At 50.5% G+C, this 15,652-nt stretch overlaps 1 protein-coding gene across 3 annotated transcripts in view; it reads right to left on the minus strand.

Annotated features, from left to right (window-relative positions):
* KCNN3 (potassium calcium-activated channel subfamily N member 3) overlaps nucleotides 1-15,652 on the minus strand; it is a 173,804-nt gene that overhangs the window by 11,676 nt on the left and 146,476 nt on the right. For all 3 annotated transcript variants that reach the window (XM_059902006.1, XM_059901997.1, XM_059902016.1), the window contains exons 4-5: nucleotides 11,917-12,058; nucleotides 4,838-4,948 (exon numbers count right to left, since the gene is read on the minus strand). In XM_059902006.1, coding sequence (XP_059757989.1) covers nucleotides 4,838-4,948; nucleotides 11,917-12,058 — 253 coding nt within the window. The remainder of the gene's footprint in view (nucleotides 1-4,837; nucleotides 4,949-11,916; nucleotides 12,059-15,652) is intronic.

Genomic DNA, 15,652 nt, shown 5'->3' on the forward strand with positions numbered 1-15,652 from the left:
TTATACCCTCTCTTCTTCCTCCCCCATCCTATTCCACACTCCCTTCTCAGGCTTCTTTGCCCGCCTTACCCAGAAGCCCTCACCGAACACTTAGAAATGGGGGCTCCACCCCTATGGCTGGCAGGACACTGGGACAGGGAGCACGGAGGGATGTACTTCTGTGGTTCAAAGTTGGAGTTTGTAGTCTTCCCCCATAGCAACGCAGTAATGAACCACGGCTAGTTCCATAATGCTATTAATGTGATGCTCAGCTAGTTTGGAGGTAAACTGGCTTTTCTTTCCAGCAGACCTGGGACCCTAACCACCATTCTGAGTTCCAAGGAACTGGCTGTTCTGGGAAACCCATTGGGTTATGGCTGGAGAGCTGCCTGCCAGCCTGAGAACAAACGGCAGCCCTGGCTGGGACCCAGCTCACTGCATATGGCTGGGGGCCCACACTTGCCCATCTCTGGGCCTGAGAGGCTCATCCCTAAGAACGCTTCCAGCTCAAAAGCTCAATGTTCCTATGACTATTGTTAAAGAAAAACTGTACCCAGTCTGTCTGGGACAGAACTTTAGTGAGTGATATAATTTATAATCCCCTTCTGGGGAGAATTAGCATTCGTGATAACTGCTCAATTGATTATCTGATAAATTTTTAAAAGACGAAGACCTGTTCTGGGAATCCACTCATGGGCCCTACCAGCTGTCAGTCAGGAGTCTGTGTCCTTTAGCCAGGCTTTCTGTACCCTGTACAACAATGACTACCATTGTCTTTTTCCTATAAAAGACCCCTACTATGAGTAAACCTTTGAATTAGCCTGCTGGAAAAAAACACATTTTTTTCCCCTAGCAGGACTGTGATAAAACTTTGACACATGCTCATAATTAAAGAAAAGTTTTCGGGACTTCCCTGGTGGCGCAATGGTTAAGAATCTGCCTGCCAATGCAGGGAACACAGGTTTGAGCTCTGGTCCGGGAAGATCACACGTGCCGCAGAGCAACTAAGCCCGGGCGCCGCAACTACTGAGCCTGCGCTCTAGAGCCCGCAAGCCACAACTACTGAGCCCATGTGCCACAACTACTGAAGCCCGGGCACCTAGAGCCCGTGCTCTGCTACAAGAGGAGCCACCACAATGAGAAGCCCGCGCACCGCAACGAAGAGTAGTCCCTGCTCGCCGCAACTAGAGAAAGCCTGCTCTCAGCAACGAAGACCCAATGCATTCCAAAAAATAATAAATAAAATTTTAAAAAATTAGCCCCTATTAAAAAAAATAAAAAATAAAGAAGAGTCTTTTTTTATCAGTGGATCAGTAGGTTCTGGGGGGTTATTAAAGGTTTTTGAGCTGGTTGGTGATATGTTCAGAGCTAAGTCTCAGAGTCTAAGGAGAGTCACAAGGAAGCAAAGTACAGGATGACTTGGGTCAGGGAGGACCAGGTGAGATGAGAAGGTAGCAAGCAACTGAGATGGTACAAGACTGAGATGGTGGCTTTGAGTATGGTGGGCAGAGGACCTGGAGAGGCTGGTGTGGCCAGGTGGAATCAGACTCCAAAGCTGCTCGGACCCCTGTGGGGACCAGGGCAGAGAGGAGTCAGAGATGCTGCTAAGCTTTCAGGCCTGGAGACTGGAAGAACGATGATGTCATTAACAGGGAAGGCAGGAGAAGGCACTAGTGTAGGGAAGATATGGGTTTGGTTTTGGTCTTACTCATTGATTTCATGGGGAAATGTACTTGGATGAAGTATTTGAGGCAGGAACCCATCGTGGCAAGGATAAGGAGACAAAATCCTCAGCCAGTGGCACACACCGCAGAGGTGTCTGCAGGTTTGATGTGGAGAGGAGGCGTGGCAAACAGAACGTCTCCTGTCCGTGGTGCCTCTGAAGTCAAGTGTGTCCATGGGCAGCTACCTTGCTCTTTAGAAAGGAGAGGTGCTCTTTGAGGACAGGCAGTAAGTATGAGGGCAGGTACCATCTCTTACTCATCTTGGTGTCCCCAGAACACAGGGAGTGCCATCCAGCTGTGATGGATGTGTTTCGTTACCTAAAACAGCAACAGCGGGATGTGTAGCACTGAGTGGGAGAAAAGGTGGGGATCTAGTATCTTTTTCATAGTCTCTCTGTGTGTCATTTACATATATATTATCTAGTAGCCCAGAGGTTAGCAATAAATTATAATTCTAGATTAACAATGGCAGTAACACTGCAAAGTCAGTGTGGGAAGATCTGATTGCATTAAATACAGAAATGACGTTGCCACCAGGGTTGACAAGTTATACAGGTGAGAGAAGAAAAGCCACGGGAATCAGGAAAACCAGAAACTGAGTTCCGACCCTGTGCCATCAGAACACCGCCGCACCTGCCCCCGCCCCCCCTGGCAAATAAATGAATAAAAACAGTGTGACTCTAGTGGTAAAGTCTGGGCTGAAGCCTTTACAGCAAGACAGGCAGAGTAAATAAAGACTAGAACAATCTGAGTATTTTTATGATTAATAGGTTACAATTCCTCTTTTTTGTTTTTTTTTTTGCTTAGAGGTTTGAAGAATTAAGGTTGCATGTATTGTAAGAGATGGCTTTTCTCTGTTAAATCTATTAATTGTCCACTCTTGAGAGGTTTGCAATTATGTCCCAATCAGCTCCTCCAAAGGTCAGATCTTTCTCTGGGAATTCACTGAGAATTCACTGTGAATTCACTGTGAATTCTGTCTGACCCATGAGCCACTCCTGCTGGACACAGCGGGCCACTTGGAGAGGACAGAGGATGGATGAGGCATCGCCAGGGGAAGAAAGGTGGGCTTCTCTGAGACCAGGTCAAGGGGAGCTGATGCCAGAGCAGGCCAAGCTCACAGCCAGTTTCCTTTCAATCAAGGTTAGGTAAAAGAACCTTTCCAGTCTTGCCAGCTTTGAGAATCCTCTCTCTGTAAGGGCCACTCCTTTCGTGTTGTTTGTTTCTCTGGGAAAAGATATTAGATATTAAAGGGACATTTCAACAGATTTAAGTGTTCTCAGAAAAGTGAGATGTTATTCGATAAAAAGATGCCTTGTACTCATAGATGGGCAATAAATATTTGTTGATTTGATTTTCAGTCCCACTTTTCAAAAAGTAAGTGGACTTGAGGAGGATTTTAGAGAATTATTTTTGAAAGCTTGAAATTAGCAACCACAATCTCATCTCCTTGTACAATTATATTGCAGAAAAATTGTTTATTTTCCTGTCATGTGAGGGAGCTGGCTTTCCTCGGCTTTATTTTCCTGTAATGTCTGATTCACAGAGTGAAAAATGGAGAGGACAAAGGAATAACATGATATACAAAGTACATCCTTGGTTTCAAAAAGCAAATAGAATAAACAGAGAGGCTGTTAACGTCTCTGCTCGAAGAAACAGCTTCTGAGAAGGTTTTGGAGGCTAGACTCCCTTGCCCCTGACTCCTGCACCAAATTGTTCCGGGAGAACAGAGGCAACTTTGGTAATTTGCTCAATACTTAGCATGACTTCTGCATGCCTACTAGGGGGCTGAAGGAAAGCAGCTAGGTTACAGGGCTCTGGGTGGAACCCGGCTGGCCTACCCACAGGTATGGCCCTCAATCCTGCCATCTTGATGATACAAATCATGTTTTCTTTTGTACCACGGACAGCTCAGTGCCAGGATGTACCGTATACAACCATCTGTATGGCAGCGACGGAAGACTATTTGCCTGTACCCCTTCTTTTTAACATCTGTGGAGGCTCTTTAAAGAATCCAGTACATGTAATCAAAGACCAAACAATCAAACACCATAAATAATTCTGCTGAGAAACTGGAGAGGCCTGGCAACTTCCCATTCCCCCACGCCTCCCTCTGAGTGAGCACACCCACCCTTTGTCACTCTCCCTCTCTTTTTGTTCTCCCTTCCTGCCTTTGTCTCTATTTAGAACACATTTTTACTGTGCTGCAACATTCATCACTGAATATTTTCTCCAGCTTTCAAAAACCCCAATCAAAATCTCGTGGCTCATGGGTCTCCTAACCCACTTTAATCCTAAATGAGAAACTTGTTAGAGCGGCCAAGACCCCAGCACAGGGTTTTGCTTTGCTCTCATTTCGGAAAGAGGAGAGTTTTGCAGGAAATCATATTACTGACCTTCGTTCGGCCTGCAGCTCTAAAGAATTTTCCATAAAAGCTGTTATTAAATAAACAGCTTCTGCCTTGCTCATTTGGCCTGCTGTTTTCCTGGAAGGCTCGTTTCTGTCTCTTCTAAATGGGCCTTTTCTTCTCTGACGATTCAGTGGGGTGTCAGACTTTTAGCAGCTAAATGATCTTCCCATTCCTGCTTATATTCAGTTTTTCACCCTCCTTACCCACTTTCATGAAGTTGCGAGGGAGAAACATTATTTGGAAAACCCAAAAGGGGGAAAATTGGATGATGACATTTTGATGAACGTTATTTCGGAGTGATTGTCTGTAATGATTTTTTTTAAAGGGTTGGATTTAGATACATTCCCAATATCGTTTTTAAGACTTTCTACTGCCCTTCCTAATGAGAAGCATGAAAATATTTAAGCATAAGCCAAAACACCTCATGCTGGGTGATTTACTCGGTACCATTAGGCAAGGGGGGCAGGTTACATCATTGTATGCTATAGATTTAATTATCAGGAAAGTTATTTGGTCGCCTGAACCATGCACAGTGATTTAAGAGAAGACAGGAGCCTTCAGCATTGGGACATTGTGCCCATTTTGCACTGGCTGTTTGCATGTGTCTGGGGCTCCCTCAACCCTCCACTGAAAGGTGGGGCCCTAACCCACTGTGGCTACTTTCTGAGTGGCTCCCATGTTGGTCTTGAGTCCCCCGTTAAGACGTGGACAGTGGCGTTTTACCCGTTTGGTGAGCTGAGTGTCCATCATGAAGTTGTGAACGTGCTTCTCTGCTTTGGTGAGTTCCAGCTTTCGGGCCACCACGGCCACCACCAGGGCAGTACAGCCCGCACCCTGTGAGGGGACAGCAAGAGGACCAGGGGAGAGAGCACATCATTAAGAGGCAGGGCTCAGGCGGAAGACTCCACGTGCCCCGGGCCCACGGTGGGGTCTCCAGGAGTGGAGTGGGGACTTGAACTCTGGCTGGTCAAGGCCAAGCCACAAAACCCATCAGGGCCCTGATTCCCGCACCCATGAAGGGGTCTGCAGTGCTCTTGGCTTAGCTGCAGAGCTGACCTCTGGGAGACTGAGCCTTCCTAAAGCTGGCCACTTCTTCATGGAGCAGGATACTGGATGGGGCTGAGGCTTGGGGGAATTTAAAACACCGAACCATCACTTGGTCACCTGCCAGGGTGTGCAGGGAAGACAGAAAATCCACACACGCTCCCCCTCCCTCATGCATATCCCAGCCCCACTGCCAGCTCCAGAGCAGGGGGCCAGGAGGAAAGAAAGCCATGCAGTATGGATGGATCACCTGTTGGTGGTGGAGAGTTTTCCTGATAATAATCTAACGAAGAGGCAAAGCATCACCCCGCCAAGACTGCTTCCCAGGGCTACACTGGTTGGCATGAGTCTGTGTACTCAGCGGCTGAGCTTGCTCCCAGTTGGGTCTTTTTACTGGAGGTCTAGCCTATGACTCAGCACAAGAAATTCAGTTCCTTCTTGCTTTCACCAGGAGGCTCATGAATCCACCATCTTTCAGAGATTTAAAAGACGATAACAACACACCTGCCTCAAATCAGGATTTTAAGGGAACCCGCAGAAGGTGCTCAGGATTCTCCAGAGCAGCGTTCTTATTCTGCTCTGGAAGGTCCATTCCAGGGAAGCCCAGGGAGAGTGAGTAAAAGAGGCCGGTTCCTCAGGACTCACTTTCTCTCTCCTTATCCTCTGGGCACATGCTTGACTGTCTGAGAAATGAGCAGAAATGGGCTCATCCCAACATTCTTCCAAAGGACTTTGAAGTCCTCTTCGCTGTGCATCTTGACCTGGTTGGCGGGGGCGGGAATCGAGAGAGAACTGCTCCTGCCCTGCTTCTCCTGCAGGCAGCAGATGACAGCCCCGCCCTTGCCTGGTTCTTGGAAGAGAGCACATGCCCCTCGGTGACCATCACCCTATTCCTGCACGTGGGGCCCTGCACCATCCTAACCTCCACTCGTGGAAAGAGACAATAAGCTCAGAAAAGTCAGCAGTCTGATCCTCTAGATGTCAAACAGTAATTACAGTTGCCACAGAGCTCAGTTTAGCAATTGAGGTCCTAGGATTGAAGGAATCCATCAATAACATTTGGGGCTCACCCTGTCTAACAGAATGCATAGGAAACCTTAAAGACTGTTTTCAAAGGTACTATAATCCGTACCAGAGTTGGGCGGAATGCATATGGTAGATCAATCCCCTACTCTCTCCTTCATAATCTCTTTCCTTTGCCAGAGGTTGGCAAAGGTTGGTCGGTGCAAGGTTTTGGCACAGGTGAAGTTGGCAACGCTTTCGCCCAGCTTTTTACAAGGGTTCCCATGAAAACAATCTCATGTTTCTCGGTACACTTGGTCAGCCACCCATTTCTAGCACAACAAACTGAAAAGAAAGGAGCCTGTGTGAACTTTCCTTTTCTGACCTCATTTTCCTTTCATGTTCAGGGACGGCCCTGTTTTCCTGGCATCTGTGACTTGCAGGAGACTCTGTGCCCAGTTTTCAAAGGATATGTAATGGGCAGTTGGACAGCCTGGGCTGTAGGTGTCATCAATTGAGCCAGGCCTCTAAAAGCAAAAAATAGCTTAAAAAGAAGCTGTTCTAGAGGCAAGATGTGTGCTCCATTTCCCCTCAAGCAGACCGAGTATATAATCCCTCTCTTTTGTATGGAGCTACAAAAGAACTTTGGGCTGAACGCCCAAAAAGAGGGATATATCACTGTGTTAAAAATGGAACATCAGATGGAGAGGGTTCTTCCCAGGCTCCAGGCTTCCTCATTTCCCTGGGTCCAGGGAAACTCTGCTTAAATCACTCCTGAAAGCTGGGGGCAGAATTAGCCTGATGGAGTCTCCCTGCTCACCACGCCACTTTGGAAGTTTCATTAAAACAATCAACCATCCACAATCCCGAAGTTCCAGGGTCTAGATGGATTGCTCCATGGTTCTTGCTATGGCTCACAACCTAGGATGCTGAATGCAGAAGGGTTCTAAAGAGAAGCTAGAGTGTTCTAACTAAGGAACCATCTATCTTATATGACTAAGATTCATTTCTGCATGCAGGCAGGAGGCTGGGCTAGATGACATTTCCCAGTTTCTTTCAACTCAAAGATGTCAAGGCTCTCCTATGGATATTTCTCTGAAGGATGCTTGGTTCTTAACCCCTAATTCTAACTTGAATAGATAGCAGTGGATACTTTCAACTTTTCTTTTAGAAAATCCATCATCTGGCTGAATTAGGGAAGTGGCCAATAATGAAGCCTAATCTGGTCATTCCCATTAAGAGGCAACCTTGTAAAGATGGGGTCAGACGTCAGCAACCTTCAGAAAGTGGTGTTCAGGGTGCTGAAATACAAACTGATCCTCTCCAGTGTGTGTGTGTGTGTGTGTGTGTGTGAGAGAGAGAGAGAGAGAGAAGCGGGGGGAGGGGAGGGAAGGGAAGGGAAGGGAAGGGAAGGGGAGAGGGGAGATGCAGAGAGACATAGAGCTGGAGCAGAGACTGAGACAGGGAACAAGTTGTGCTGCCTCCTCAACAGATGGGACAGACAGGGGAAGTGGAAAGGAAGAAGCAGACAATAGGAAAAAAGGATGGGCTGATGGGAATTGAGTGGAAGGCAGGAAGAACAAGAAGCCTAAGACTTGAGTCAGAAGTTAATGGTCAACTTTGGCTCTTTAGAGGAAATAAAGGAAGTATTACGGGATTCCCCCTCCCTCCTGCTGTATTCACCTTTCAAGTGGTATAATGATCACCTATGTTCCTTTTGGGTCTTTTTACTTAGATGAGTTTATCAGCCTGACAGGGCCCTGTTAGCAGTTTGGGAATGCTTGTGTGATACGGCAGGGATGCGGGTTGGTTTTAAGAGACAGATTGCCAAGGGCTTGGCTGATTTGGGTGTGTGAGAGCTCCTGCTGTCCTAGCTGTCCTCGTGTGGAATCTCAGAAATGGTTGGTGGGCAGCGGGGCCATGTGAGGAGAGATCGGAGTGGGACAGAAGAGGGTAAGCAGCTGCTGGGATGACTTCCATGGGGTCAGATTGTGGAGCAAATCCATGACTCAGACTTTTGCCTTCAGAGGTGCCAAGTCCTGAATCCTTGTTGACACCAACTGAATTCCCTGGGTCTTGTCTGTCCAACACTATTTCCACGGGAGGGCTGTGGGAGGGGAGAGGGTTCACCTCTAATGAGGTCGTCCTTGCCAAGGTACATGGTGAGCAGAAGCACAGGAGTGAACAGAGAAAGGAGGGGCTGGCCTGGGGTCAACATGCCTAACTCATCCATAGATCTGGACCCAAACCAGAGACCCAGTCTCCTCCACTCTGGTCCTCCTACTTCTTGTGTCCAAGAAACATTTTCCAGCTGGAAAACCTTAGAGTCTCAAAAAACAAGTATCCCAAGGGGAAAAGTATGAGGTGTACTTAACTAAAGAAGCATAAGATAAAATAAAATAAAACATAAATGAAAGTGACAAATGGAGGAGGGAAGCCTGGAGGATTTACAGTTGGATTCTGTTTCTGCAACAGATACCATGTAACAACTAAAATAACATCAATTGGTTTGAAACCAAGGTGTTTCAGGGAGAAGCTCGTCTTCTAAAACTGACATTAAGCAGATGTCTTACTGAGCCCTCTTTTTCCCTCCTCCCCAAATGACTCAATTTGTGCTACCTTTTACTTCATCATCCCTTTCCTTTTGCAGTTCAAAGAAGCCTCTCTCATGAAGCCTCGGGGAAAAGCTCAGTGACCCCCACAGATATCCTGGAAGCTTTTGTCTATTTGTCCCTAATTCATGAAGGGTCCACAGAGTGAGTCCAGCCTTAGAAACTGGCTGTATTGAAATGGGATTCCTACCCAGGAGTCTTGGGGGCCCCAAAAGTCTTCCAGATGCCTGCAGAACCAAAAAAGCCTTCAAAGGCCCATTCTGGATACTAAATATTGCCAGCTTTCTCTCTACCTTGTAACTGTCATCATAAAATTCTTTATGGAAAGATGATGCACTTTGAGATACCTGGTTTTGTGGGTGAAATCTCTCAAACACACCAGGTCTGTGCCAACAATGTCAAGTTGTTCAGACAATTATATACCCTGCTTAATGGTTGATAATTACACCGTTACTGGGATTGCCAAGAGAAAACAATGATTAAGACTATTTACAGCCCGCACACACAAATTCTTCCTTTCCCTTCCCGAGCAGGCCTTGCCTTGGCCTGCATGGTGTCCATGGTAACCAAACAGGAAGCCCTACCTTTAGTAAAGGCACTTGCAATAATAATCAGGAGATGTACAAAGTGTCGGGAGGCTGGGAGAGGGGAGGAAGGGATTCTCAGCCATGCGAAACCCTGGAAAGGAGTGACTCAGCTGGAAAAGTCACATTTGTTAGTAAAAATGCCACCAGGGTTCCTCACTGTCAGACCCCAGAGGGAGGCAGCTGATTTTAATTTGGGTAAACACACTGACAGTGAGAGGAGGGACGCTCCCTGTCCCTGTTATAGATAGGTATATATTTACGCAGCAGGGTTTGTGCAAAAGGAGAAGATAAAAGGCATGTGCTGTATTTTTAATATGGGGGGTGGGTATCGGTTCCTCCTCACTTGTTTGTTCTTTCCACTTTGATCACACCTCTCTCCACAAGGAACAAACACTCCTTTCCAAGGAGCTGCTACAGCCCCAGGAGCAAAAGCGGGTGCTGAAGACCACACCCCAGGAGAAGGCAGGGAGGGGCCCAGGGGTCCTGCCCACCCACCCCCCAGCTGTGCCAGAGCAGAAGCCCGGAGATGCAGGAGTGAGGGAACCAGGGAAATGGTGGCTATGGGGCCGCTTCTTGGATGGGGCACAGCTCCGTGCTGAGAGGGCGAATGGCTGGTATTTAAAAATAACGGAGGCTCCCAGCAGGGCCATCCACCTATTGGCAGCCCGGCTCTGTGCGGGCCTGGCTGAGAGCCGGTGCTGAGGCACAAAGCTTGAACCCCAGGAGCGGCTCTGAGACAGGAAAGCTTTGGCCTTCGGGCAGCATTTCATTCCTTTCTGGAAGGAAGAATCATTCCTTGGTTTCCTGGTGACAGCTGGAGCTGTGCCAGATAGACTCCTACTAACCGATGGGAGGTATTTGTTCTGAGGCCTTACACTTACCCGTGATTTATCCCAACCCCGGGGCTAAGCCTTTTCTCATTAACTGCTGCCCAGGACCTGCTAATATGCACCAGCTCTGGACTTCAGTCGAAACGGGAGAGGATGGTGTCCAGTCGTGACGTGGCAGCGCTGGACCCCTCCTGCTCACCAGCCCCACGGCCCCAGGCCTCTGACCCTATGGCCTCTGCTGCTCTGAGCTGCTTTGTCACCGAGATCAGTCCCAGGAGGCCACCAGGCTGGCGAGGGCTTAACCCCCTTCCCACTGCAGAAAGGAGTCACTTCCCTTTCAGAAGGAGGGTCTCTGGTGTCCTCCTGGAGAAGTGGGGGTGATGACTGAAATCTGAGGGAGTCCTGGAAGGATTTCGATGATGGGGGTGCGGAGAGGGCTCCCTGGGGAGGTCTGTCGTAACCAACCGCGGAGCCCTAGGACCAAGTCACCGGCCTCCTGTCCGCCCTCAGCCCCACGACACCCAGGCTTAGCTGCCTGCTCCTTCTCTGACCCTCAGCTTCCTCTTCTGAAAAGAGGACCCTGTGTGTTTACTCTACCCTGGGGTTCTGCGAAGGAGGTCAAAGACCAGGGCTGCCTGTCCTGGCCAGGAAGCGCAGCAAGGCAAGGAGCCCTCATCCCCGGCCAGTGAAGGAGTAGCGGCGGCAGGGACGCCGAGGACGCGCCAGCACTGAAGGCGGCGCAGCTCCTTGTTGCTGACGGAGTGCGTTAACATAAAGCATTGCAGTTTATCCCCCTCGCCAGCCAGGGAGGAGGGCAGAGCAGGCCTCCCATCCGCCCTTGGTACTCGAGGATGCTGAGGTCCAACAGGCTAAGTGCCCTGCCTGGAGTCCACCGTGAGGTCATGGGGTCAGAGGCCTGCGGCTGTGGGGCTGGTGAGCAGGAGGGGTCCAGCGCTGCAGCGAGCACCGGGGACTCAGACTCTGGTCTGACTCCCTACCCGCATCTCTCCCAAACTCCGTACCATGTGGTCATGTGATGGGCACGAGTGTGTGTAGGGGTGGGGGATGGCAGGGTGATGGGCGGGAGGAATATACACCTTGAAAGGAGGCAGCACAGCTGCTGGACACCTGGGGAGAGATGGGGATGCAGTCACACGCTAGCCAGGTGCCAACACTGGGAGGGAACTGGCACTCGGAAACTGGCACCTCAACATTTGGATGCAGAGGCCAAGAGTTGGCCCAGGTTCATGTCATCAAACCAAGACCGAACCAGTGGCCAACCCAGTCTAGGACACGGGTCTCTCATGGCCGGCTCAGTGAGTTCTAGCTATACTCTTATCAGATGTGGTACCAAGGTCTGTGGGGCCCAGGCGACAGGAAAGAGGACAATGAACTGCAAGCCCTGATGCTCACCGGGGCTGGTGGATGGGAGCAGAGGGTAAGACCCACGGCCAGCTTCACTCGGCCCATTTCTGGGGGGCTATGAAGAGGCCATTAACTGTTAGGAACTGGGATATAGTCCTATCTTAGACAAGGAAATGAAACAGTGAGAAGCCACGCAGATTTCACATCTGCCTTTCTACGTGCAGGGACACACACGCTGGCCTGTTAACTAGCAGCTGGCCCCATGCCCGGATGAGGAGGGCCCCCTGCACCCACCATAAAGGCGCTGCTCCTAGCAGCATTCGGTGGGTGGGGAAGGGTAACTGGCCGAGGCAGGTACTCACCATGATGCCCGTGAGAAGACAGACACCTTTCCCACAGTATGTGTGGGGCACCATATCCCCATAACCAATGGAAAGGAATGTGATAGAGATGAGCCACATGGCACCCAGAAAGTTACTAGTTACGTCCTGCTGGTCATGGTACCTGCCGGGGGGGAAGACAGGAGTTAGTTAGTGGAACTGCCATTCCCGGGAGTAAAGGCTCTGGGCAAACCTGGACAAAGAAGGAAATGTGACATTTTGCTGAGATGGAGACAGCAGCGATGGTGGCACACGGATCTCTTCAGGAGACTGAAGCTGCCACAACTCTGCCCACCCAGGTCCTGCCTACAGTTCTCCGTCCATCCCCCAACCCCCCCACCACGAGCTTGGTCCCAGCGGTAAAATGTTTTGTCATGATTTGCACCATATCATAGACGTCCTTTCGGTAAAATACCTTTGGATGAAATCATGCAGTAACAAAATTTAGATTTTCCCTTCCAAGCTGACAGTCTAAATGTATGTGGATATGATTAATCTGAAATCACAAGCTCTGAATAAGGAAAATGTCAAAAAAAATCACCAAACGCATTTAGCAATTTCCCCTAAGAAGGCTGATGGAGCCCAAAGACTGGCACCTCCCAGGTGTCTGGAGGGAGGCTGCGGTAGCCGGGGCGCTCTTGGAGCTGTTTCCAGGGGAGGCCCTGGAGTCTCCACGGAGCCACGGCCTCCTCTTCTAAGCTGGATGGAGGCTCGTGGCTGTCCTGCCCTGGGAGGAACCAGCTGGAAATGCATCACCACCATTCCCTCTGCCGGATACCCATTCCACCCCATCCTTTTCCTCCCTCCCTTCATCCACAAACAACAAGGCCCGCTGTGGGCCAGGCTCTGTGCCAGGCACTGAGATAGAAAGATGAACAGGATACAGCCCCTGCCTTAGGGTTCTCAGCCCAGGGCAAGGGTCCATCAAGGATGCAGACATTTCTGAAAGCGTCAGTAAGTGAGTGGACGAGGCACCTGGAGGACAGGAGGGAAAGGGCAATGACCTCGACTCAAATGTAGGAGGGCTAGTCAGAGGCTTGAGTTTTCCAGGCCGGCCGGGGATAAGGTGTTCCAGGCAAAGGGAATGCCCTTATGAAAAGCCAAGGCCCAATTTGAGTGCAGCAGGTGGGCCTGGCTGCACCTGGGGTGGCCGGGCAGATGAAGGTGGGTCCTTTCTCAAAATGTTCTCTAACAGGATGAGCCTGAATGACAGGGACATCACTCCTTGATAAACTCTTCCCATCAGCCTCTTGTAGGCCACTGGATGGGAAAGGTGAGACGGGGCCAGGGAGACCAAACCATCCTGGTTGGATAGAGCAGAAAGCCATTTGGAACCTTAATCTACAGAATTGAGTTACCAGCAAGGCTTACATGACGTGCTTGGGATGGGGTCTGGTACAAGGAGGCCCCCAGAAAGTATTAGCTGCTACCGTCAGTGCTCTCCCTGCGCCCCACACCCCCACCAACAGGGTCTGGCGCCCAGTGGGCAATTGACAAATGTTGCTTTTCTTACCCTTACCCCCCGCCCCAGGTCAGGTGTGCTGGAAAGGCTGCAGATACGGGTGCATCTGGAGATGAGCGTAAAAGGAGGCAGAAGTCTGCTAGTCAGAAAGGAGATGGAGGGCACGTGAGTGGGGAACACCAAGGACACTCTATGACGGATACCGTTTATTGACTCACACTGTATTAGCGGGAGCCACACAATACAAACTATCCTGTGGCTAGCTAGCACTTTGTGTACAAACACTCACATTCTCACAACATCCTGTAAAGTGTTTTTACAGGTAAGCAACTGGAAGCACAGAGGCATTGAGTGACTTGCCTGAAAACACACAGGAAGTAACCAAAGCAAAGCCCATGCCCTTTTCGCTATTCCCTCAGCATCAGGGAGATGGAAGCGACTGCTGTGTGCCTTGGGGAATGATGAGGAAGTTTTAGCAACAGGAGGGCACCTGGGCTCCAGCAGCAAGTGATGAGGTAGCTATGGAGACCAAGGGTCTGATTTTGGAAGGCCTTGAATTCCAGGATAAGAGGTTTGGATCTGGTCTTAAAGGCCTTGGAAATGATTCTTGGCTCTTGAGCAGATGAATGACAAGATGACATGGCCCACTGGGAAGAGTGGTCTGTAGGTGGTAAGGAGACTGATTCAAAAGATGCAGCACAGGGGTGGGGTAGCCAGGTGGGAAGCAAATGCGCAAAGCCAGGAGGGAGGTGCAGGCAGCAACCTTCATGGCCCACCTGAGCCTGGCCCGAGCAGATCCCGGTAAGCACATCGTTGGTGGGCCGTCCAGCCCCAACTTGAATCCTCCACCAGTAACTAGAGGAGGGTGGCTTTAGCCTTTCATAGCTGTCTGCACAAGGGCATGCATGCCCAGAACTCTAGGGGTGACATCTGAAAAGCAGACATCCCTCCCCAAGGCTCTGCTGGTTAAGTTGTCTTACCTGCCCTCCCCTACCTGCTTTGATTGCTCCCCAGCGATACTCTGTTGCTACCCAGATGGCACCCTGGCTGCCTACCCCTTCCAGTTGGCCTCATGTCCCCAGGGCTGCACTGTGTCTGCTCATCTGGCCACACTGGAGTAGCATAGGCTGTTGGTGCCCAGGTCTGATCCCCGAGAGGGAGCGTGCCCTGCCCTGCCCCGGGACACCTGCCCCATCCCAGGTCTGATCCCCGAGAGGGAGCGTGCCCTGCCCTGCCCCGGGACACCTGCCCCATCCCAGGTCTGATCCCCGAGAGGGAGCGTGCCCTGCCCTGCCCCGGGACACCTGCCCCATCCCAGGTCTGATCCCCGAGAGGGAGCGTGCCCTGCCCTGCCCCGGGACACCTGCCCCATCCCAGGTCTGACATGGCCTTGGATGGGCAGCCACCCTCCCCATCCCGCTCCCCACAGCCCTGGGTCTCTGCAAGGCCCTTGGGCTGATGTGGTCCCCTCCACTCACAGCCTGCTGCTCTTTGGCCAGGAAGAATGGTGGTGACCCTGGCTCTAAGGGCCTGTGCTGAGGTTAGTGGTGGGGATTCCTTCCCTGGAGGGATGGACTTTGGAGTCTGTGAAGCAGTGAGACTCAGTGACAGGTTGAGTGTGGGGACACAGAAGGGGCAAGACTTAAAGATGGCTCCATGCCACAAGCCAGCAACACGCAAACATGTGTAGAGTACAGCCGGGCTCGTCATCTCCCGGAAGGGGTCTTGGGTCAGGTCTGATGACAGTGAGGTTGAGGCAGTGGGTAGAGAGGAGGCGAGCCTGTGGTCTCGGGCTCCGTTTCCCTGGCTTCGAGCCCCAGCTCCACCTTAAGTAGCTCCACGGCTGTGGGCAAATGACTTAACCTCTCTGTGACCCAGTTTCTTTATCTGCAGATGGGAGGAGTAAGGAAAATAATTCACCAGCCATATTAGCACAGTGCTCGGCCCAGAGTAAGTGCACACTAAGTGTCAGCAATTACCATTATTGCTGAGATTGGTATATGTTATCAGTCTGAGAAACAATCTGTAGAAAAATACAGTGGTAGGGATTTACAAGTGCAGTGGGTAGAGGGTCCCAGCAGGGAGGGAAGAAGATGGAGGGAGGGATGAAGATGGAGGGAGGGATGATGATGGAGGGAGGGATGAAGATGGAGGGAGAGATGAAGATGGAGGGAGGGATGATGATGGAGGGAGAGATGAAGATGGAGGGAGGGATGAAGATGGAGGGAGGGACGATGATGGAGGGGGGAATGAAGA

Source organism: Balaenoptera ricei, chromosome 1 (assembly GCF_028023285.1).
Source record: "Balaenoptera ricei isolate mBalRic1 chromosome 1, mBalRic1.hap2, whole genome shotgun sequence".
NCBI classification, from domain to species: domain Eukaryota; kingdom Metazoa; phylum Chordata; class Mammalia; order Artiodactyla; family Balaenopteridae; genus Balaenoptera; species Balaenoptera ricei.